Source organism: Natrix helvetica (assembly GCF_964273705.1).
Source record: "Natrix helvetica genome assembly, chromosome: Z".
Taxonomy (NCBI): domain Eukaryota; kingdom Metazoa; phylum Chordata; class Lepidosauria; order Squamata; family Natricidae; genus Natrix; species Natrix helvetica.
Genome location: NC_138554.1, coordinates 55392507 through 55414564, shown reverse-complemented (window position 1 = coordinate 55414564; position 22058 = coordinate 55392507). Strand labels below are relative to the sequence as shown.

Below are 22058 nucleotides of genomic sequence, written 5' to 3'. Positions count from 1 at the left end.
CAGAGATATTTTCTCTCTTTCTCTTTCTTCTGTGTCTTTCTCCCATTTTATTTGAAAGGTTATCAGAGGTTATTGGTGAAGTATCTGCTAATTCCTTATCTACTTGCACAAAGTCTTGTCCATCACCTCTCTCTTCTCCCAATGGAAAAATCAGCTTAGCTAGTCCTAAACGTGGTCAAAAGAGAGAAGAAGGGTGGAAAGAAGTTGTAAGAAGGCAAGCTAAATTTTGTATTACAGCAATTTTCTATTTTTCTTCCTGTCCACTTTACAAAATGTATTTTAACATTACTTAATTCTACCAGCTAAATTAGGAAATATTACAGTAAATGAATTCCTTATACTAAGTTTAACAGTTTCTCATAAGAATTGCTGTAAAATATATTCACAATCTGAGAAACAAAATGCAAATTCATTTTCTGTAATGACTCTTTGTCAGACTAGATCACTTTCATACCTAAAAAAAATCTAATTAAATAATTTATTACTTCATTTAATTTGAAGTTTACTAACACTTATGTATTCTTTTAATGATGAAAAATGCCAGATAGATTGTGTGTGTGTGTGTGTGTGTGTGTGTGTGTGTGTGTACTTTCCAGCATAACTCTGGAACGCCTTGAGCAATTTCAACCAAATTTGGTACACAGATGACTTACTCTCAGGAAAAAAAAATACTGTGGGAGTAAGAAACCCCTAACACCCCTCGGGGGGGTGTCTGGGGGGGGGGTGTTCAGCATAACTCTGGAACTCCTGGGCCGTTGAAATGAAAAGGAATGAATTATATCTATAGTGTCAAATCACAGTACTTTTGACAATGATAGTGTGCATTTTGGATTCAAGTTCTGTTAAGATACAGCCTGTTGTGCCTTAAAATGGCATCTACTGTACGGCAGAGTGGAGTTGTCATAGTAACGGCTACACAGTATTCCACAAGGGAGCTCTCTCTGGTAAGGGGATTTGGTTCTTAAAGAAACAACAACACCCTAGGCCCTAGCTTCAAGCAAAGGAGGCAAGTTGTCGGGGGAGGTGCCTGCACCCTATAAATAAAGTTACTTTTATTTGACACTATAGATATAATTCATTCTTTTTCTGCCTAATACAGGATTAGGATAAATAAATACCTGGGTAATGTTAGGTTATCAGCTAATATGTAATAAAGATTTCCTGAATATGCATCATACTCTGCATATACTTCTTAGTTGGCGAGATGCTGGTAGCAGTATATTGGCTTTCAAGGTTGTTTCTTAATGAAAGAGCCTAACTTGCATAGAATAACCTGACAATGCCTAGAATAAAATCAGCCTTTGGTTACATTTGTGGCATTTGATCAGTGGTGAAATTCAACTTTTTTACTACCGGTTCTGTGGGCATGGCTTGGTGGACATGGCAAGGGAAGGATACTGCAAAATCTCCATTCCCTCCTCACTCCAGGGGAAGGATGCTGCAAAATCCCCATTATCTCCCCACTCCTGGGGGAAGGATATTGCAAAAACTCCATTCCCACCCCACTCTGGGGCCACCCAAAGGTGGTATTTGCCGGCTCTCTGAACTACCCAAAATTTCTGCTAACGGTTCTCCAGAACCTGACAGAACCTGCTGAATTTCACCCCTGCATTTGGTAAAATGCCCCAAACTGAGCAGAGTGTGCTGTATATGCCATTAGTAACCTTAACCTTAGCTGAAGACCTAAATTATTTGCAGTGAATGCTAGGTTATGTGATATAATGAAGAGCATAGAATTGAAAATTATTATATCAAAGACCAAAGGGACTGTTTGACTTGGAAATTGGACTAAACTTTTCCACACTATTCATAAATGGTGAAAAACCAGAGCAAGTAGATGAACCTATGTACCTTGGTAGAATATTTAAGAAAACTGGGGAAATGGCTAGACAATTTGTAACATTCTAATGCTGGTAAACGATGCAATGATGAGTTATGTGTGAGCTATTGCAAAAATGATTGTTGAAAACAGCAAAATAATTTCACATACGCACACAATTTTGCTCACATTTTTTAATTGAAATAATGGGATGTTAGGATAAACATGAATTGAACGCAAAGAGGGTTAAATAAATTATTTTTTGCTCTGTTTCATTGTGCTTTCTTTACATCATGCCTTTAATATTTTGGCTGTTTTTTATTCCTTTTCTGCATTCAGCACAATGTCTGTGGAGATTCTCAGGCATAGTTATCCCAAGGGGGAAACTAGACTTTCTTGTTTTTCTTTGAAGATATTTCATTTCATTTCATTTATTTATTTATTTATTTATTTATTTATTTATTTATTTATTTATTTTATCAGACTTATTAGTCGCCCCCTCTCCCCACAGGGACTCGGGGCGACGTACACAAGCAACGGTCTACGGACTACAAAGGAGCTTCATCCAAAAAGCTTCTTCAGCTCTAACTGGAGGTTGGGCAATGGAAGGATTGCTGTTCCTTGCAGATACATCCAGTCAGAGCTGAAGAAACTTCTTGGATGAGAAGTAAAACATCTTCAAAGAAAAACCAGAAAGTCCAGTTGCCTCTTGAAAAAGCACCTTTGGGACATTCAGCACAATGTTGCTGACTCAGTAAGGAAATAGTGAGTGGCTATTCAAGTAATTTCTCATGGAACACATTCTCAGTATTAAGGGAATAGCATGGTATATATTTGCACTTAGGAGCTGATCAGAAATTCCGTAGTGTACAAATGCCTTTCCAACCTTCTAAATAATCATCTTTGACTTAAAATATCAGTAATTTTATACCATGGCCTTCATGTCAGACTACATTTTTTGAAAAACAAAACAATCCTGCTTTATAGTATTTTAAATTTGCTGTTGAAATTATTGTTCTTGTTCATTTGTTTTTAGATCAAAGAAGGTTTCTGTTCCATCAACTGTTATTTCCAGAGTAATTGGAAGAGGTGGTTGTAACATCAATGCTATCAGAGAATTTACAGGAGCACACATAGATATTGATAAACAGAAAGATAAAACAGGAGACAGAATAATAACAATAAGGTAAACCAAGGCACTACTTATTTCATTTCTAATAATTCATTTGGTCTTATTTATGTACTTAGTTGCTAAAAGCCTCAGGTGGGCCCTTGTTAATGGACAGATTTTAGCCAAAAAATATTACAGTATATTCTTACCTTCTTATTGGAAACCTCCTGTTAAGAATTCTAGTTTGACAGATATCTGTGCGTTCCTGTAAGATATGAGAGATCCAGGGAGCACATTTCATTCCCACATTTTTCCTTAAATTTAGCTTTTCATTTTTCCCTGTGTTTTTTTCTGAGATTACGAAACTTTTTCTGTATTATACTTCAATGTGTCTAGAATTTATCTGAGCATAATTTTATTTATATTTGCTTTTTTTGGTTCAAGCCTGGTTGGCATTCAAACATTTGAGTTCACTATTAGAGGGAATCATGGCATAAATGTTGCCATAAAGTAATTAAATTGCTTTTACTTAAATATCTGATTTTTTTACATTAAAAAAATACCTGTCCTCATGCATTTGTTATAGGGGAGGCACAGAATCAACACGACAAGCAACACATCTTATAAATGCTCTGATTAAAGATCCAGATAAAGAAATTGATGAGCTCATTCCAAAGAATCGTTTGAAAAATTCTGCAGCCTATCCCAAAACAGGAACATCATCACATGCCACCACTACAACAGCTCACAGTTCTGTAGCTGGGAACAAAGTCACCACTGTAGCAGTATCATCGTCATCATCTCAGATTGCTACAGCAGTCCCTGTGCCTGCAATTTCATCAGCATGTACCCATAAAGCAATGAAGAATCCCATGAACAGTGTTAGGCCTGGATTTCCAGTTTCTCTACCATTAGCCTATCCTCCTCCACAATTTGCACATGCATTGCTTGCTGCTCAGACTTTCCAACAGATTCGCCCACCCAGGTTGCCCATGACTCATTTCGGAGGAACTTTCCCACCAGCTCAATCCACTTGGGGTCCTTTCCCTGTTAGACCTCTGAGCCCTGCAAGAGCAACTAACTCACCTAAGTCTCACACCGTGCCTCGCCATAACAATCAAAACAGCAGTGGTTGTCAAGTGAATTCTGTAGGTTCCTTGACTTCTAGTTCAACAGCTACCACAAGCTCGATGGTGTCTACTGTGCCTGTTTCTTCTGCAAATGGCTGTCCCAGTTCTCCCTCAGTGAGAAGGCAACTATTTGTCACTGTGGTGAAAACATCCAGCACTACCACAACAATTTCAACCACAGCAAGCAACAACAGCACAACAACAACAAATGCCATATATCCTTTTCCTACAGCCAAAGAGCAATATCCAGGTTCATCCACTTCTTCCCCTTCACCACCGGCCCAGTCAGCAAAGATTTCTAGGAATAGTCCTTCAGAATGTACAAGAAATTCTCCAAGCAAAAGGGTGCTACCTTCTGACCAGGAAGTAGGCAGTTCACCAGTTGTGGAAGCGGTAAATTTGGCAAATAACAGACAGTCGAATAGTAATTCTGTTGGCATTCCTTCAGAACATCTGGGTCAGCCACAGTCTCTTGGGCCTCTTTCTCAAGAAGCAAGATCATCTTTACAACCTCAGGTTCCAATACAAGATCCTCGTATGGTTGTACCTCCAAATTTAACAGCAGTGAGCTCTTCTGCCCCGATAGTTACTCCTGCTAATGCTTCAGTAAATTCTCCAGCAAACTATCTTTTGCCTCAGGCATCAGTAGGATCTATTCAGTCTTCTGCTCCAACTAAAATAGAAAATGCCTCTATCAGGCTACCTTCCCATGGAGCCAATCCTGTGCACAAGAATTCAGCTCCTCTTCAGAATTCTACAGTTCCAGTCCTTAATATCAGCCACATAAAAAGACCCCACAGTGTTCCTTCTTCAGTGCAAATTCCTTTAACTACTCAGAGTGTTTCTCAAAATTCAGTCCATCCCACAAATAAATCCATGGCCACCAATTTCAGTGCTGCTTTACCATTTGGACCATTTAGCACACTATTTGAGAATAACCCTCCCTCAGCTCATGCATTCTGGGGTGGTTCTGTCTTGTCATCTCAGGCAACGCCGGAATCTATTTTGTCTGGAAAGTCTTCATTTTTGTCAAATTCAGATCCATTACATCAATTAGATACTTCCAAAGCCCCAGGGTTTAGACCCCCACTGCAGAGACCAGCTCCAAATCCCTCAGGTAAATATAAGATCTATCTCTTTCTCATTTCATATGCGCAGTATTACTCTCTGGTGTTTTATTTTTGGATGTCAATGACTGCAGTCTGATTGGTGTAAAATCTTATCTATCTGCTGAATAATAGGATCATATTCTAGCTGTGCATGCAACTAAGCAAGCTCATTTTCTAAAAGGCTTAGCTATAAAAGGGAGCATGACATAAATGTAACTGCAAAAGGGTTTTATCTGTTCACTCATCTTAGATTGATTATAATATGCTAATCTTTTTAAAAAGTTAATTATTATTGATCACTAAGTTATATTTTTTGAAAATGTTTATTTTCCCAGAAAGATTTCACCTACCAGTCATGCTGTTTTTAACAGCCAAAATACATGAATAATATTGTAAATCTCTTTAGCTAAAGGCATATTAGAAAGTGGAAAGTAAGATATAGTAATTATAATCAGATTTATGAAAAATGCAGTTTTAAACATGAGATCTCACAGCTGTACAGGGAATTTGAAAAAAAAAACAGTGATATCGACAAAGCATTAGGGATAATATAGACTGATCTCACTTGTTTGAACCAATAGATCAGTCCACGCCATGGAACTAATGATCCTGATGGATTCAGAGAGAACCTGAGGTTTTTTTCTGGGGATTTGGTAGGCCATTTGATTGAGACCTTAGCTCTATCTGTCAGGGATCTTATATGTGATTGATTTTTAGCGGCTTTTCCTATTTATTGATCTTGGGTCAGCCTGGTTTCCCAAAGAGTTCTGAGAAATAAACTAACAGAGCAGATGCCTAGATAGCCATTTGAAAAAAAGGTGAAGAGTGTTCCATTTGACAGCTAACATTAAAGATTACATTATGACGATAAGAGTGGTAGAAATAATTACTCTTCTGCTCATATTGCATCTCCAAATAACTGGCTAGTAGCTTGGTTTAAAGTGACCTTTGCGGGGGTGGGGGGAGACATCTACAAGTCTACCTATGAATGTACTAGACACCTGATAAATAAAATCACTTGGATATATACCGAATTTGATTTGGACTGTGCATGTGTAGTTAGATTGACTGAGGCACAATGTTATCCTGTCTTATTAACTGGAAATGGTTTGATCCTCTGACTATTAAAGAAGTTCACAGGGTCCATGGGATTGTTAATCTAGCAACCAGTTTATTAGATCCGTATCCTTCCTGATTGGTGATGAAATCATCCTTGAGGGAGGAGATGGTTCAATTTGCCATATAAGGGCAATAGTGTACCTCACCTCAAGAAGCCATTACTGATCCCAGCTATTCTAGACAATTTACACCTAAGTCTCTGACTTTTTAAGAAAAGTGATTGAGGAGGCGGCATGGTAGTAGCTTCAGATGACCTCAGAAGAAGTAGATGATCTGGATCCTTTTAAACTAGTTTCAGGTCACGGTGTTATACAGGAATGGTATTGATTTCACTGTCGCAGAGAAAGTATGGGAGTAGTGCAGACATCCTGGTTCACCTTGATTTCTAGCAGCCTTTGATACCATCATTTTTAACTTTCTCAACCAGAAAGTTAACCAGAAACCATTTTCAAACCATGGGGGTTGAAAATGATATACGGTGCTGCAGTTCTCCTTTCTCTATGTCAGAGGAGAAGAGGTCAAGCCTGAAGCACCTAGTTGATGGATTGCCATCCGTTCTGTTTAACATCTATATGAGGCTGCTGAGTGAAGTCATCTTCCATTACATTAAATGGGAACTCCTGGCCCTCGCTGGAACAGCTGATCCGTGGGCTGCAGTTAAGGGGCTGAGGTGACCGGGGAAGGGAAGTGCTGTCTCCTTATTTTTGGCCACCCCACCCCCTTTGCTAGGGCTTATTTTTGGGGTAAATCATATTTTGGGGAAAACATGGTAATTTGGTATCTTCTAGTTAAGATGTCATTGATGAGTGAATTACATGTTTCAGGGGGATGTTAGTAGAGGCATGGCCAAAATTATTGGTAACTGTCAAAAGAATTCCAATTTTCGAGAAAGTAAGTTGAAATCAACACAAATAAATTGCATCCACAATTTCTTATTCCATTGTTATGGTATGTAGAAATGACCTTGGAAGATAGAGGAAAAGTCACATCGCAAACAATGGTCTTGTGCAGACCAATTCACAAATGGGGGGAAAAACATAGAAAAGGTTTCAGAAATGACCCTTCCTAGAGAGGAGGGAAGTAATACTTTTAGTCAGCCTTGCACATTTCTGTGTAATGTAACCTTATAATAAAGGTAATGCTGATGTTCCTTGTTGTGCTTCTTGTCTAAACTAATTTGAAGAGTTAACATCCATAGTGCAGAAACCTTGTTTTTGATATATGACTTAACATATTCTTGTATACAATAAAACAAATAAAAATAGCATGGATGTTAAAAAAAAAGTGCAAGTAAATTTGTTTGGAAGCAATAGCAGCAAAAAAAAAACCTAACAGTATTAAATATTCAACAGTATGATCAGGCATCATCCAGAATATAAACATAATAAAATTCATTCCAATAATAATGTTTTGGGAAATTTGAGAAAATTCAGGTTTTTGCTAATGCTAAATTCTATCTTAAATAAATAGAAAATATTCACTTTCAAAACATTTTTTCCATTCCTAGCCTCAATTTAACAACTAAAATTAACACTGTTCTGTACTATGATTCATCAGTTTGCAAGGAAAAGATATATTTGCTTAGAAGTTTTAGAAAGTGAAATCTGGTTCATTTGTTGATTACTAGCATATTTTGATAGGCAAGTAGAAAGATCATGTGATCTTCCTCGTGATACAAGTGGATTAACTGATTTATTGGTATCTATAAAATTCAAAGTAAAACAATTCATAAAGTGATTGGAAAGTGATGTCTTGCACCTAATTTTACAGGTATTGTTGGTCTGGATTCACCTTATGGTTCTGTTACACCTGCTTCTGCACATTTGGGTAACTTTGCCTCAAATCTTGCAAGTGGCCAAGTATATGCATCAGGAACTGCTCTTGGTGGAGCACCAACGGCTGCTAATTTTAATAGACAGCATTTTTCCCCACTCAACTTACTGCCTCCATGTTCCTCTGCATCAAACGGTGAGAGTTTTTGGGCATTCTTTAATAGGATAATCAAATATGTTAAGGCTCCTGGCAGATGTCTTATCTTAGAGAAGAGTAGAATAAAGCTAATTGATAATAGCTACAGTTAAGTTTTAATAACAACCCAAGAAATATTTTTAGTTATTTTATTCAAGTAAGCTGAATTCTAGAATCATGATTGTACAGTTTTCAAAAGACAGAAGTGTTTGGATGATTACTTCTCTGTATATTTGCCCTAGATAGCATGTTATTAAAATTACAAGCTGTTACTTCAGAGTTATATCAAGTCTCTGGTATCAGAATTTAGCAATAGTTATTATTTAATGTTTAATTCATGTTACTCATTTTATTGAGTCTGGGATAAAAATAAGTATTGGGAAGAAAGGTCGTTGTCTTGAAATATTCACAGCAAATTCATTCTTCATATGTATTTGCTTTTAGAACCATCTGCTCAACCAATGACTGCTGGAGTGAGAGCACCCTCTCCAACCCCTTCAGCTGTTTCCATCGGGTCAGAAAAGCCCAGCAATATGTCTCAAGACAGGAAGGTTCCTGTTCCAATTGGAACAGAGCGTTCTGCACGTATTAGGCAAACAGGAACATCTACACCTGCTGTTATAGGGAGTAACTTAGCTGCTCCAGTTGGTCATAGTGGTATATGGTCTTTTGAAGGCCTAGGAGGAAATCAAGGTGGTATGTATTGTCTTTTACTAATCTTCCAATAATGTATTATTTAAACAAAATGTAAAAAAATGAATAATTTAAATGTTAAAATAGAAGCTTCTTCCCAGAAATGCTAGTGTTAATTTTCTGGTATCTCCATATGAAATAGCTAATTAATGCCATTACAGGTTTATTAGAATAGAATTTTTTATTGCCCAAGGGTGCATAAGCTCTCAGTGTACATACAAATACACTGTAGCCAATTGTGCCTTCTGTCAGCATTCTGACTAACGCATCCATCAAAAGCAGAACTCCGAGGCAAGTAGATTCCTCAAAGAACACATTTACACCTTCTTAATGATGGCTTAATATTAGATGTCCATTTCAAGTCCTCGGAGATTATAGAACCCAGAAACTTGAAGATCTCCACTATTGATACCTAATATTGTGAGAAGTTGTAAAATAGGAGAGCTCCTAAAATCTCCTATTATCTCTACAGTTTTAAGAGTGTTCAGCTCCAGATTGTTCCAGCTGCACCATAGGGCCAATTGTTCTACCTCCCTTCTATATGCAAACACATTATTGTCTTGATGACACACTTCAGTATTTTAATCGAGGGATCCTTCAAGATTCAGTTATTGGTATATAGAGAAAAGAGTAATAGAGAGAACACACAGCCAGGGGGGAGGGGGGGTCCAATGCTAATTGAATGGGGATTTTGATGCAGGTGAAGATGGTGGCCAGTTGATCAACACAGATTTTCAAGCAAGGAGTTATCCAATCTGGGCCTGGTGCTTTTCCAGACTTTTGTCTGTGAAATAGACCTCACACCTCTTTTTCTAGGATCACCACAGCTGAGGGGCCCAGAGGGATGAAGTCAGGTGTAGGAAACTTGGTTGTTGTTGGCATATCTGAGATGGAGAAGGTAGCGATGGTTGACAGTAGTCTCCTCTCACAATTATGTCCTGATTTAAAAACTTAACTTTTAAGCCTCATTGTGACATATTATTTAAGGCTAAATGAGCAGAGTGCCTTTTTCTTTAGTTTTTAGATCACGATATAGATTATATTAGAAACTAAGTGATAAGAATCTTAATAGTTATACTTTTTCTTTCTTTCTTTCTAGATAAAGTAGATTGGTGTCACAGTGGAATGGGAAACCATATGATTCACAGGCCAATGTCTGATCCAGGAGTATTCTCACATCAAGCAATGGAGAGAGAGAGCACAGGAATTGTAACTCCTTCTGGTACATTCCATCAGCACGTTCCTGCAGGATACATGGACTTCCCTAAAGTTGGGGTAACCTAACATTTAGATGATTGGCCAGGTTTTTGTTACTTAAATGGTTTTTCCAGTTTAAACATTGTTTGAATCCTAAATAGCTAGGAACTGAGTATACACCAATTACTTTGTTAATATTTAACTCTTTCTTACATGTATCAAGAAGTAATTTTATAAAATATTTTCACATATGGATGTATCTATTTATAATTATTGTATTCTGTCCCAATTGCAAAATTGGGAGACATTAACTTAGGAATTCTCATGTTTTTAGCACATGTAATTCTATTTTTTTTCTATTCTATTTTTGACAGGGCATGCCCTTTTCAGTGTATGGGAATGCAATGATTCCTCCTGTTGCACCCATAGCAGATGGTACTGGTGGGCCCATATTCAATGGCCCTCATGCTGGTGACCCAACTTGGAATTCATTGATAAAGATGGTTTCAAATTCTGCAGAAACTAATGGCCCCCAGACAGTAAGTATAAAGGATATTTTAGATTAGTATTTATGGACAAATGTCCCCCTTCAGTACTGGAAAAAAGAGAAGCTTTATTATTCTCTTTGTCTATGTGTCTCAGTATTATTTAATTCCTTTGTTAATAGTATTCCAATGACAGATTTTGGATGATATTTGCATGTGACATATATATTGCCCAAACAATATTTATATAATTATACCAACAATCTAAAAATTGAGGAAATTTAGTTGGAGCTAATAATGCAGTTTCATCAGGCCATTTTGTACAAGTGGGTAAAAAGATCATAGAAGAATTGATATTTAGGTAAGAAGAGAATAGGATACTCTGAGGGCATAAAAACCCTGCCATTTCATTCTTAATGTTTGATATTTCTTGATTTTGGAGACCTTTATAAGTAGCAGATTTAACCCAAATGTTAATTTCTTATTGATAATGAAAATGGGTTTAGCAGATAAAAGTATTATTATTATATACAAGTAGCGTGCACATCATTTTCAAAATGTATCAAAAGAGCTAAGAACATTCCATGTTTATATTTTACTTTAAAGAGTAACCAATTGAGGTAATAATTTACATAGGTTAAGTGGGAATTAATGACAATTCTATTTATTTGTTGGTTTGTTTATTTCACAATTAAAGTTCTGCATAGCTTAAAACATCTACTCTCCTCCCCAGGTTTGGACAGGAGCATGGGCACCACATATGAGCAGTGTGCATATGAACCAGCTTGGTTGAATCCAGATTGCCTTCGATAGCCTGAAGATTTATTTTTGGTTTGTAGGAGAGTACAGATGGCAAAAGCAGTTCTCCTCAGTTTTCAGATTATTCTTTGGTTGTATTGGACTGAAGTGTGTAGGCTTTTCAGAACATACTGACACTTCTCTGTGAACATTATGACTGCCCATTCCACCATATGGTTCATCTTAGCCTCTCTTAGTTTCATTTTCTTTCACCCTTGATTATTATTAATTTTGGACATAACTTTTTATTGAGGCTGTTTTTTGGCTGGTTGGTTTCTAGTACTGTAAGCTGCTTTTGGGCATACACAGAAATTTAGCAAAATTATGTAAACTTGATCCTGTTTTAGAATGGCAGATAAATGTACAATTGTTTACATAACAGAAATGGATAGCAGAAGGTAAATCTTTCCAGTATGTCAGTATAGAGGCTCAACTTTAATGTGACAGATGTATCTTCATATACAGCAGTCTGGATGTTTTCTTCATACATTAAAATATTAATAAGCATTACTTTTCTAGTTGTGTAATTTTAAGTATGCATAAAATGGGCATTATTTTTGAGTTTCTTCCATAATCTTATAGTATGTTTATACAATGAGATTTCATATTTATTCATTATAAATTTAATTTTATAAATGGAATACAACATTTATGCAAAATTCTTCTCCAGCTACTCTATAAATGTTGAACAAGACAAATATACAAATACAGATCCTTAATCATTATATTTAGGCACCTCCAAAGCTCCCCCCTTCAATATTATTAAATCATTTCAATGTTAAGATAGTCTAACCAGATTACTACAAAGATGGGTTAATAAAATTACTGTCTGCAACTAGTTTGAAAATTCTCCTCCTTAGCTTTCTATTGTCTATCAGTTACTGGCAAGGGTCTTTTTTAAAAAAGAAATAAGTCAGAATGAATTGGCCATTATTTTCTGCTAAGAACTTTATTGATAGAAATGGCTTAAATTTAGAAGATATTGAATTATCATGCCAAGGAAATACTCTATTCTGAAATTAATCTTGGTTAGATTTATTTGCAAGATTCCATATCAAAATGTATGTGACACTGGATTACTTCTGCTGCTAAAAGAAAACATTAGTATACTAATTGGGAAAGAATCTACTTCAGTCTAGATTTTAGAAGTGCCTGTGGCAAATAGTAACAACTAATTATAATTGTTATCTGTCCCATGTACTTCTAAAATTTAAATAATGGATACGTTTGTGAATATGTGGTATGCATTTTTAAATTTTATAAGCTGTTCTACTCATGGCAAGTATTGCATGGGAGAATACAAAGAGGCCAATGTCTCTATTGTTTGCTAGTTGGAAGAAATGAACTCTGTTACAATAGCAGTTGTTTCTTATATGGAATTACACTGCAAGCTTCTAGGTATCATTTCAGAAGTAAGTGCCATTGAATTTAATGGGGCTTACTCCTACAGAAATAATAGCATTAGTGGTTCAACACAAGGTTTATACAAGTGAAATTAAGATTACTTAGACCAGCTCAGTTTTTGGTAAATTCTAAAATGCAGTTTTAGGTGTAAAGCCAGCAAGAAAAATGACTTTCCCAAAGAATCCTGCAGCCTTGCTAATGCACATTTAGAAATGTTGAAAGTCTCATGAATAAATGAGTTTGTCTGTGTACATGCCCTCTAATGGTGCTCTTAAAATAACCTTTCCATTATCTTTTACTATACCTAATGAAATATTTGAAATTGGTTGTAGCAAAAAGAATGTCTAACCAAATAGCTGTTGATGGAAAGGAGAAAAACATACCAACCTAATTTTCAGCACTTTAATGGGTGGGGGAATAATGCTATTTAACTATTTTATATAATATTTGCAACTATCTTTAGTTTATGCTTACTACAGCTAATTAGGATTATTTTTGCTTCTTTAAAATAATCCTTCAGCAGAGTAGTTGCTGCTTAGTATTTATTACAATAAAATATATTGACAGGTTCAGCTAAATTTCCTAGGATGTGATTTCTTATTAAAGCAATCTGTATTTTGTTGACTTGAAGGCAAAAATATTACTAGAACAGATTGAAACACTTCATGTCTTGTTTATGAAATAAGCCTTGTCAAATTAAAATCCTGGACGGGTGGATTCTAGAAGTCTGTATTAGGAAACTTTTTGGAACACTTTTTATATTTCAAATGTAATGCATACTTGACCAATAAAGACAAGGAACATGTTCTTTTTTTGAGACCTTCTAGGTCTTTATTTTGAAACAAACCCACAAGCTATTTGCAATATATATATACGATGGTATATATTTACTTAAATAATTAAATAATTCATGGAACTCTGGATACCTCAGTGCATAATTCACAGGATTTAAATTTTGAAAAACCATCTTACCCCATTCATACATAAGTCTGAATGCTAGTCTTATCTGAAGTACAGTTCTGGTTATTAAGAATATGTTTATAAGTAATGGATAAACCACAAAGTATGAGTGTAATTAATCACAGTTGCATACAGAAGCAAAACATTTATTTTTTTTAATTAATTAAACCCTCATATCATAATCACAGTTTTCTTAATAGAAGTAGCCTAAACATTTTTTTTCATCTTTTGGACAGGCCTCTTTTTTAGACCTTTCCTTTCTATACTACTCATAATCTTCCATGCTATATAGAAGCAGCTGCACTTGATATACAGCTTTTAAATAGTCAGTATTTTCTTCAACAATTCTTGTTGGTAATATCTTTTCCTCAGCTCTTGACCTGTGCAGTTTAAACATTTGAAGGCTGATCTTCTCCATAATTCCATACACATAGAGTAGCGTAGCGCCACCAAGATTGAATTGAGTTTACAAAAAAAGAAAAGTATTCCTTTTCTACTGAAACCTAGAAAGAAAATAATAAATCTTTGAATATATAGTAAAGGTAATATCCTACCATAGCCAAAATACTGTGGACTGTTTAATTCCAAGTTAAACTGACCTTAGCACTTAGACTTATATACAGCTTCACAGTACTTTGCAGCACTGTTTACTATACTGCACAAAATTGAACTAAATCACTTTGCAATTTAAGATTCTAGCCATATTTTCACATATTGACATACCCATAGGCTGCTGGAACAGGCTATTCTGTCAATTCTGATAGTTTAATATAAAATAATCCATACTGAGCCCCCCTTAATCTCGCATCAAATTGTCCAATATATTAGAAAGAATATATTTCTTATATCTTTACACAGCCCACACAGATACATATTAGAAGGAGCACAACTAGAGATGCATAAGATCAAGATATGTTTTAGTTTAAGTTGCTGAACAAGTAGGGATTGGATTTAATAATCTAAATGGTTCCTTCCTATTCTGTACTTCTAAGAGCATGAAAAATTTTAAGTTGTATAGATAAAAGTTTCATGGCTTTAAGGATTCTATATTATAACTATTACTATTATTCATCTTTAGACAGTTTGATTAAATTTAAAATAACCCACTGTCAATTGTATAGGCAGCAGAGCATAGATGTCTCCAAAGTTCTGATTGTTGGGCTCCAGAAGAGCCTTCTCTGCTGCAGTACTTGCTCTTTGGAACATCTGCCCTCTAGAGTATCCTTCCGTAGGAGCCTGAAGATCTGGCTCTGAAAGTTGGCCTGGGGATCTAATGAGAGAGTTCAACTCTGGAGATAGCTATTAGATTGACAGCAGACTCCACCTCCCCAACATGCCTATTTTTTACTAGTCATGTTGATTCATTTTCTTTTTGTTATATTTTTTTATTTTATTGTTCTATTTACTTTCGCTTTGTTTAAACTTCCTTTTTTATTCCTTTATTTTTTATTGTAAGCCATCCAGAGTGGCCCTACAGTGACATAGGAGGTAAATAAATTTAATAATAAAAGGTAACAAGACCTGGCAATGGCCGAGTGCAGGAAAGTTAAAGAGACAGAGAGGCTAATTCTGGCTGCACAAGACCAAGCCTTAATAAATGCTTACAAAGCCAGGCAGCAACAGATAGCAAGTGCCACCTTTGCAAATAAGCTGAAATAACAACTGATGCAAGAAGATTGCATAGATTGGCTACAAACAATGGCATGACAAAGGAGGAACAATGGAAGATCAGCAAGAAATACCATTTGCCTGCAAACAAGAACTAGTGGAACCATAAAATAGAGAAAGTCATAGAAAATGAAGCTAAATTGTGCTGGGACTAGCATTCAAACAGACAATTCTTGTGTAACACTCCAGACTTAACAATTGTCAATAAGAAAGACAAAAAAATCTGAATAGTGAAGATGGCAATACCTGGAGACAGCAGAAGGGAAGGAACTGGAGACAATAAACAAAGACTTGCTAGCAGAAATAGAATAGATTGATTGTGGCAAAAGAAAACAGATACCAACAATAATATGTGCCCAGTAATTTTTGGGTACATTCCCAAAAATAAGGAGCACCACTTGAATACCATCAGCATTGACAAATTCACCATCAGTCAATTGCAAAAGGCAATTTTACTTGAAGTAGCTTACATCCTGACACAATATCTGTAATACCAAAAACCATTCTCGTCTGCTTACATAGGTCCTTGGAAAGGATTTGATAGACAGCCAAACATGCCAAATCCAGTCTGAACACCTGGCTGACTCTGAACAACCATATTAATCTTCCAAATGAAAGAAACCAACTATACCCTCCAAAGATGAACCATGGACCAGATTTAATCATCAGTCATGTTGCTAGAAATGCAAACTGTTCAACCTCTGGTTCTCTGTGTGTCGTTTGCTAATCTAAGAAACAATAACAGTAGTTAACATTTTTTTTTTAAATGGAGGGATTTTATTTCTCAAATATCCTGGCATGCAGCTCTCATATGCTTATGAACCACCACTATTACCTACCTTGCGGGTGTTAATAACTGATTAAATTAGTTAAGGAAGTTTTCATCTCGACAATCGTCCTGAACTTTTCTCCATCTGGAAATTATATCTTCCTCTAACTTCCTGCTTTAGCTATCAATATAACCTAGCCTCTAATGAATAAACAGTCTACTTACCCCAATTCCATCCATTCAATTTAAAAGATTTGTTTACTGTTAAATTTATTTGCTATTACCATGGGGCTACTCTGGACAGTTTGCAACAATTAAATGAAAAAAGTGATTAAAAAAGTAAAAATAACAATAGTAAATTTTAACTTCAGTTGTCATCCTCTAACAGTAGGGAAACAGTTCAATTCTCAGGATATACAGTATTGTCACTATTGATTTCAAAATGTCATTCTTAAAAAATTAGTCTCCTTCAAGTCACCACAGCTAATGGAGATTTGATTGTGATCCTGTAATTTTTATGGCAGTAATGAAGAATACCATCATCCGGGAGCATCTGCCTGGATTTCGTTTTGACTTAGTATAAGTTGGAACCACAATATTTCCTGATATACTCACTATCAGCCCTGGAGATCATCTTTAACTTTTGCCCATCTACACTCGGTGGATGGCCAAATTGTGGGAAACAGGAAGGAGATGGATGGAGACAGTGTGGGATGTATAGCCATAACATTTTCCCCTCAGAGTCAAGGATGTTCAGCCTGCACCTGGACAGGTGTGACTGGGAATCAAATACAGTTGGGACAGTGACCTGATTAGCCCATGTGGATGCAGGGAAAGGGATTTTGACTTCACTTTGGCTGGGGAAAACCCGGGGGCTTTCAGATTTGGGTTTTCCCAGATGTGCCAATATGACATCTCTAATAAAATTAAGGTTTGAGGAAAATGCCTGCCTTGGGAGTTTTACTTCTGTTGGGGGTGTTATTTGGAACCCTGACATTTACTTCTAAATAATAAGAGTAGATGCTGTTTAGCTCTTGGAATTCTATCACTAAGTAAAAGAGAAATTTCATCATGAGATGCCTAATCTCTTATATATAAGATCATGTTGCATTTTATATTTAATATATAAAATACAAAAATTTCTTACCACTTTACAAGAGTTAATTTCACCCTGAAATACTGCTCTTACAAATAAAACTTTTGTCTCTCATCTCTTATTCCTTTTTCTCCCAATAACTGGTATCTCGGCACACCCTAAAATACTATTTCTCAAGACAAAACTCCAATATCTGATGAAGCAGAGTGCAATTCAGATAATATTATTTGTTATAATGCACTGGTTCTCAATCTTTTCTTCACCATGGACCCCCTTTAATTAGCTTTTGTGGCCGTGGACTATGGTGCTGACTCCCTTAAGATTTAAATCATAACCTTTTTTCAAACCTTCACGGACCTCCTGTGACATCGCAGCCCCCCATGGGTCCGCAGACCATAGATTGAGAATCATTCTTGTATTAAATTATATAATACAATGAATAAATGCTAACATCTTCATGATTATTCAATGTTATATACTCTAAAAGACTATGTTCATATTATCCCTTGAAATAAAGGGCATAGTACCTACAAAAAACTTGAAGGATATACAAAAATATTCTGCAACTATTATGCATAATCTTTCTTTTTGCAGGTTTGCATCAATTACTATATATTGTATTTTCAATATCTAATAAAGCATTCAAAAGATACTTAAATAAAATTGTTTTTCCATTACCTGCTCTGCTAAATGATCATCACTGAATTAACTTATGATGCTACAATTTACCTTTCCTTTTTGGGTTTTTCATCAATATAATTTTCTTCAGTATCTGCACCAATTCATATTATTTCAGTGCAGACAAGATTTCAAAAAGAAATGTAACTACTTATGATGACAAATTTAGGTAATAAATCCTTCATATTTTAAAAAGATTCTTCCATGTGTTCTTTTGTTTCACACGGCCAGATTCATGGGGGTTTGTTATAGCATGAATTTTTAAACTAAGCATAAAATATTTTTAAATTATTATGAAATTAATTCTTTCATACTTTCATTTTAAATGATTTAGAAAATTCTAGTAATGTAGAATAAAAATTGTTTAAAGGTAAAGAAATTAATTACTAAAAATAACATCTGATTTTGTTTAATACTTAGACAAATATAATACTGATATAATGGATCAGTTAATTATCAATGCAATTTCCCAATATTGCAATAAACAAAAATGTTTATATATGCTCAGCTCTACAGATGACATCAGTTTGGCATCCGTACTGACTGAATTTATGTAAATAACAGATTTGGATTTAAATTTGATATTCCACTAAAAAAATAAAAGATATTTATTTTGTTTTCAAGACTCAATGCAGATGTACAGATAACAAGTGGGAAGTTAGGGAGTGAAATAACCGTCCACATTACAATCACATTTGCACATTTGCCCCTTAGCGAACTATGCCCACCAGGCTTCCGGGCGTTTCACTAGCCGAGAGCCCAGGGCAGGGGCGCGGGGGGGGGGGTGGCAGTGGTTATTAGGGAAAGTCTCGGACCTCAGGAGATCACTGTGCCTCAGATAGGCGGGTGTGAGTCCCTCTTTGTAAAGTGGGGCCTTGGAGCTCAGGTGGGCCTTTTTGTTACGTACCTGTCTCCCTGCTATGTTTCATCAGCCCTGCCGGAGCTGCTGAATGTGTTAGCTGGATTGGCGGTTGATTTCCCCAGGCTCATGGTCCTGGGGGATTTCAATCTGCCTTCCATTGGTGAGACATCCGAGTCATCTTGGGAGTTCATGGCTTCCATGACAGGTATGGACCTAACTCAGTTAATTCAAGACCCCACCCATAATGGGGGACACACGCTCGACCTGATTTTTGTCTCTGGGCAGTGGATGAATGATCTAGATTTAGGGGATATTTCTATTCAATCCTTGTCATGGTCTGATCATTTCTTCATCAGGCTTGACTTCCATACCGCTACCCCTCGTCGCAGGGAGGGGGAACCGACTAGATAGTTCCACCCCAGGCACCTGATGGACCCCGAAAGGTTCCTGATGGAGTTTGGGACTTTTCCTGAATCCCTTGCTCACAACTCGACCGAAGCCCTAGTGGAAGCCTGGGATAGGGCTGCCGCTGGGGCCTTGGATCACGTTGTGCCTTTGCGGCCTCTGACCCGGAGTCGATCCCGGGTGGCTCCCTGGTTTACCGAGGAGCTCCGGGAGATGAAACGCCGGAAAAGACTCCTAGAGAGTGGCTGGAGGGCCAGCCGGTCCGAATCTGATCGAACACTAGTAAGAATTCATATTAAATCCTACTTAGTGGTGATAAAAGCGGCAAAACGGCAAAATTTTTCCACTCTTATCGCGTCCGCAGATAACCGCCCAGCCGCCCTGTTTAGAGTGACCTGCTCCTTACTTAACCAAGGAACTGGGGAAGACCCCTTGCAGGGTAGGGCTGAAGAATTTGTTCAGTATCTGCAGGATAAAATCGCTCAGATCCGGACAGGCTTGGACTCTGACTGGGTAGATTCGAGCGAGCAACGGGGATGAATCTTGAGGAGACAATCTGGGATGAGTTTGACCCTGTGACCCCTGAAGGCATGGACAGGATTATGGAGAGACTCAGTGCTGCCACTTGTGTGCTGGACCCGTGTCCCTCTTGGTTGGTTTCGGCTTCCCAGGAGGTGACACGAGGCTTGCTCCAGGTGATTACCAACACTTAATTGAGAGAGGGGTTCTTTCCCACCGCCTTGAAGGAGGTGGTGGTGAGGCCCCTCCTTAAGAAGCCTTCCCTGGACCCAGCTTCTTTAGCCAACTATCGTCCTGTCTCCAACCTTCGCTTTGTAGCGAAGGTTCTCGAGAATGTGGTAGCACGTCAGCTTCCCCAGTACCTGGATGAAGCTGTCTACCTGGATCCGTTTCAGTCGGGTTTCAGGCCCGGGTACAGCATGGAGACGGCATTGGTTGCGTTGGTCGATGATCTCTGGCGGGCCCGGGACAGGGGCTGCTCCTCTGTCCTGGTCCTATTAGACCTCTCGGTGGCTTTCGATACCATCGACCACGATATCCTACTGCGATGACTCGGGGGGGTGGGAGTGGGGGGCACCGTTTTACGATGGTTCTCCTCCTACCTGTCGGATCGGTCGCAGTTTGTGTTGACTGGAGGGCAGAGATCGACCCTCAGGCGCATCATTTGTGGGGTGCCCCAGGGGTCGGTTCTCTCAGCCCTCCTGTTCAACATATACATGAAACCACTGGGAGAGATCATCCGTGGTTTTGGGGTACAGTATCATCAATATGCTGATGGTACCCAACTTTTCATCTCTACCCCAAACCACTGCAATGCTCTCTACATGGGGCTGCCCTTGAAAAGCACCCAGAGGCTTCAGCTGGTCCAGAATGCGGCCGTGCGGGTTGTCATTCGGGGTACCTAGGTGCTCCCATGTTACACCCCTTTTAGGCGGCCTGCACTGGTTGCCGGTTGTTTTCTGGGTGCGATTCAAGGTATTAATTATGATCTTTAAAGCGCTCCATGGCTTAGGCCCAGGGTACCTGCGAGACCACCTACTGCCACCAGTAGCCTCCCACCGTCCAGTACGATCCCGCAGAGTTGGCCTCCTTAGGGTGCCGTCGGCCAGACAGTGTCGGCAGGTGACCCCCAGGGGGAGAGCCTTCTCTGTGGGAGCGTCTTCCCTCTGGAATGAGCTGCCCCCGGAGCTTCGCATAATCCCTGACCTCCGGTCCTTCCGAAGCGCCCTAAAAAGTTGGCTTTTCCAGCAAGCCGGCCTGGCCTGTAAATTTTAACTCATTTTTAAATGTATTGTCTTATAAATGCGGGGGGGGGGGTTGTTTTTTTTTGGATATGTATTTAATTTCTTTTTAACTTTTGGGATGTTTTTTTTAATGTTGTACGCCGCCCTGAGTCCTTTGGGAGAAGGGCGGCATATAAATCCAATAAAAACAAAACAAAAACAAACAAAAACAAATAAATGTGAATGCTTGAACCAAAAACTTTACTGGTAATCTTGGACAAGAAAAAAAATCCCCTGCAGTTTACTGAAAAGCAGAGATTTATAACCTCAAGCATCCAGATTATCACTGCAACAAAGGTTTATAAAGAAACAATGTGCCTATGCCTATAGAAGTTTTAAAACAGCCCTGACTAACATTGCTATTCCTCTGGAAATTATTGTGGTTGAGCTGGTATGATAAAATGCATATCTTTTTCTTTTCTGCTTATTTTGTAATCAAAAGTGCACACCTGCATAGAAAATAAGGGAGGTTACATATCAGAAATAGTAATAATCAAATGTGACTTTATGTCGGGATTCATCTCTCCCTTCTCGCTCATTTCATGCGATTTTCCTTGAGGATAACTTTCTGTAATTTGGGGGTAATGTAGAGAGTGAGATACTAGATAATATACCGCAGAGAGAGAATCAAAAATTTTCAAATCAAGGCTATCGGTAAGCAACCAAAAGCATCGCTTTACATTTCTCGTTGGAAAAATGAAAACAAAAACACTTTAACCTAATTCTTCAGTCAAATACAACAAAACAGCTCATTCTTCATCCAAAGCGATTCCACGTGCAAACCAAAAAACAAAAACGGGGGAGGAGGGGGAATGCACACATGCGTACCGTTGAAAACTAACCGTCAACTGTTATGGTCCTCCACTTCCGTTCAAAGCGCCAAAGACGCCTTCAAAAAACCGGAACCGGAAGTTTCAAAAGCTAGCGCCAGTATTTCTCAATGTTTACTCATTTTTAAGATGCGCGGCTTCAATTCCTAGAATTA

General features: G+C 37.6%; 1 protein-coding gene and 1 long non-coding RNA gene across 3 annotated transcripts in view; one reads left to right on the top strand and one right to left on the bottom strand.

Moving 5' to 3' along the window:
- Positions 1–13652, top strand: part of ANKRD17 (ankyrin repeat domain 17) — a 133797-nt gene extending 120145 nt beyond the window's left edge. For both annotated transcript variants that reach the window (XM_081969767.1, XM_081969766.1), the window contains exons 27-34: positions 59–214; positions 2856–3005; positions 3517–5177; positions 8059–8256; positions 8701–8952; positions 10049–10224; positions 10521–10685; positions 11365–13652. In XM_081969767.1, the coding sequence (XP_081825893.1) occupies positions 59–214; positions 2856–3005; positions 3517–5177; positions 8059–8256; positions 8701–8952; positions 10049–10224; positions 10521–10685; positions 11365–11424 (2818 nt within the window). In that variant the 3' untranslated portion in view covers positions 11425–13652. The remainder of the gene's footprint in view (positions 1–58; positions 215–2855; positions 3006–3516; positions 5178–8058; positions 8257–8700; positions 8953–10048; positions 10225–10520; positions 10686–11364) is intronic.
- Positions 1–22053, bottom strand: part of LOC309400957 — a 30825-nt gene extending 8772 nt beyond the window's left edge. Inside the window, exon 1 of the long non-coding RNA XR_014176735.1 lies at positions 21916–22053. This is a non-coding gene — a long non-coding RNA (uncharacterized lncRNA). The remainder of the gene's footprint in view (positions 1–21915) is intronic.
- Between the last annotated feature and the right edge of the window lie 5 nt (positions 22054–22058).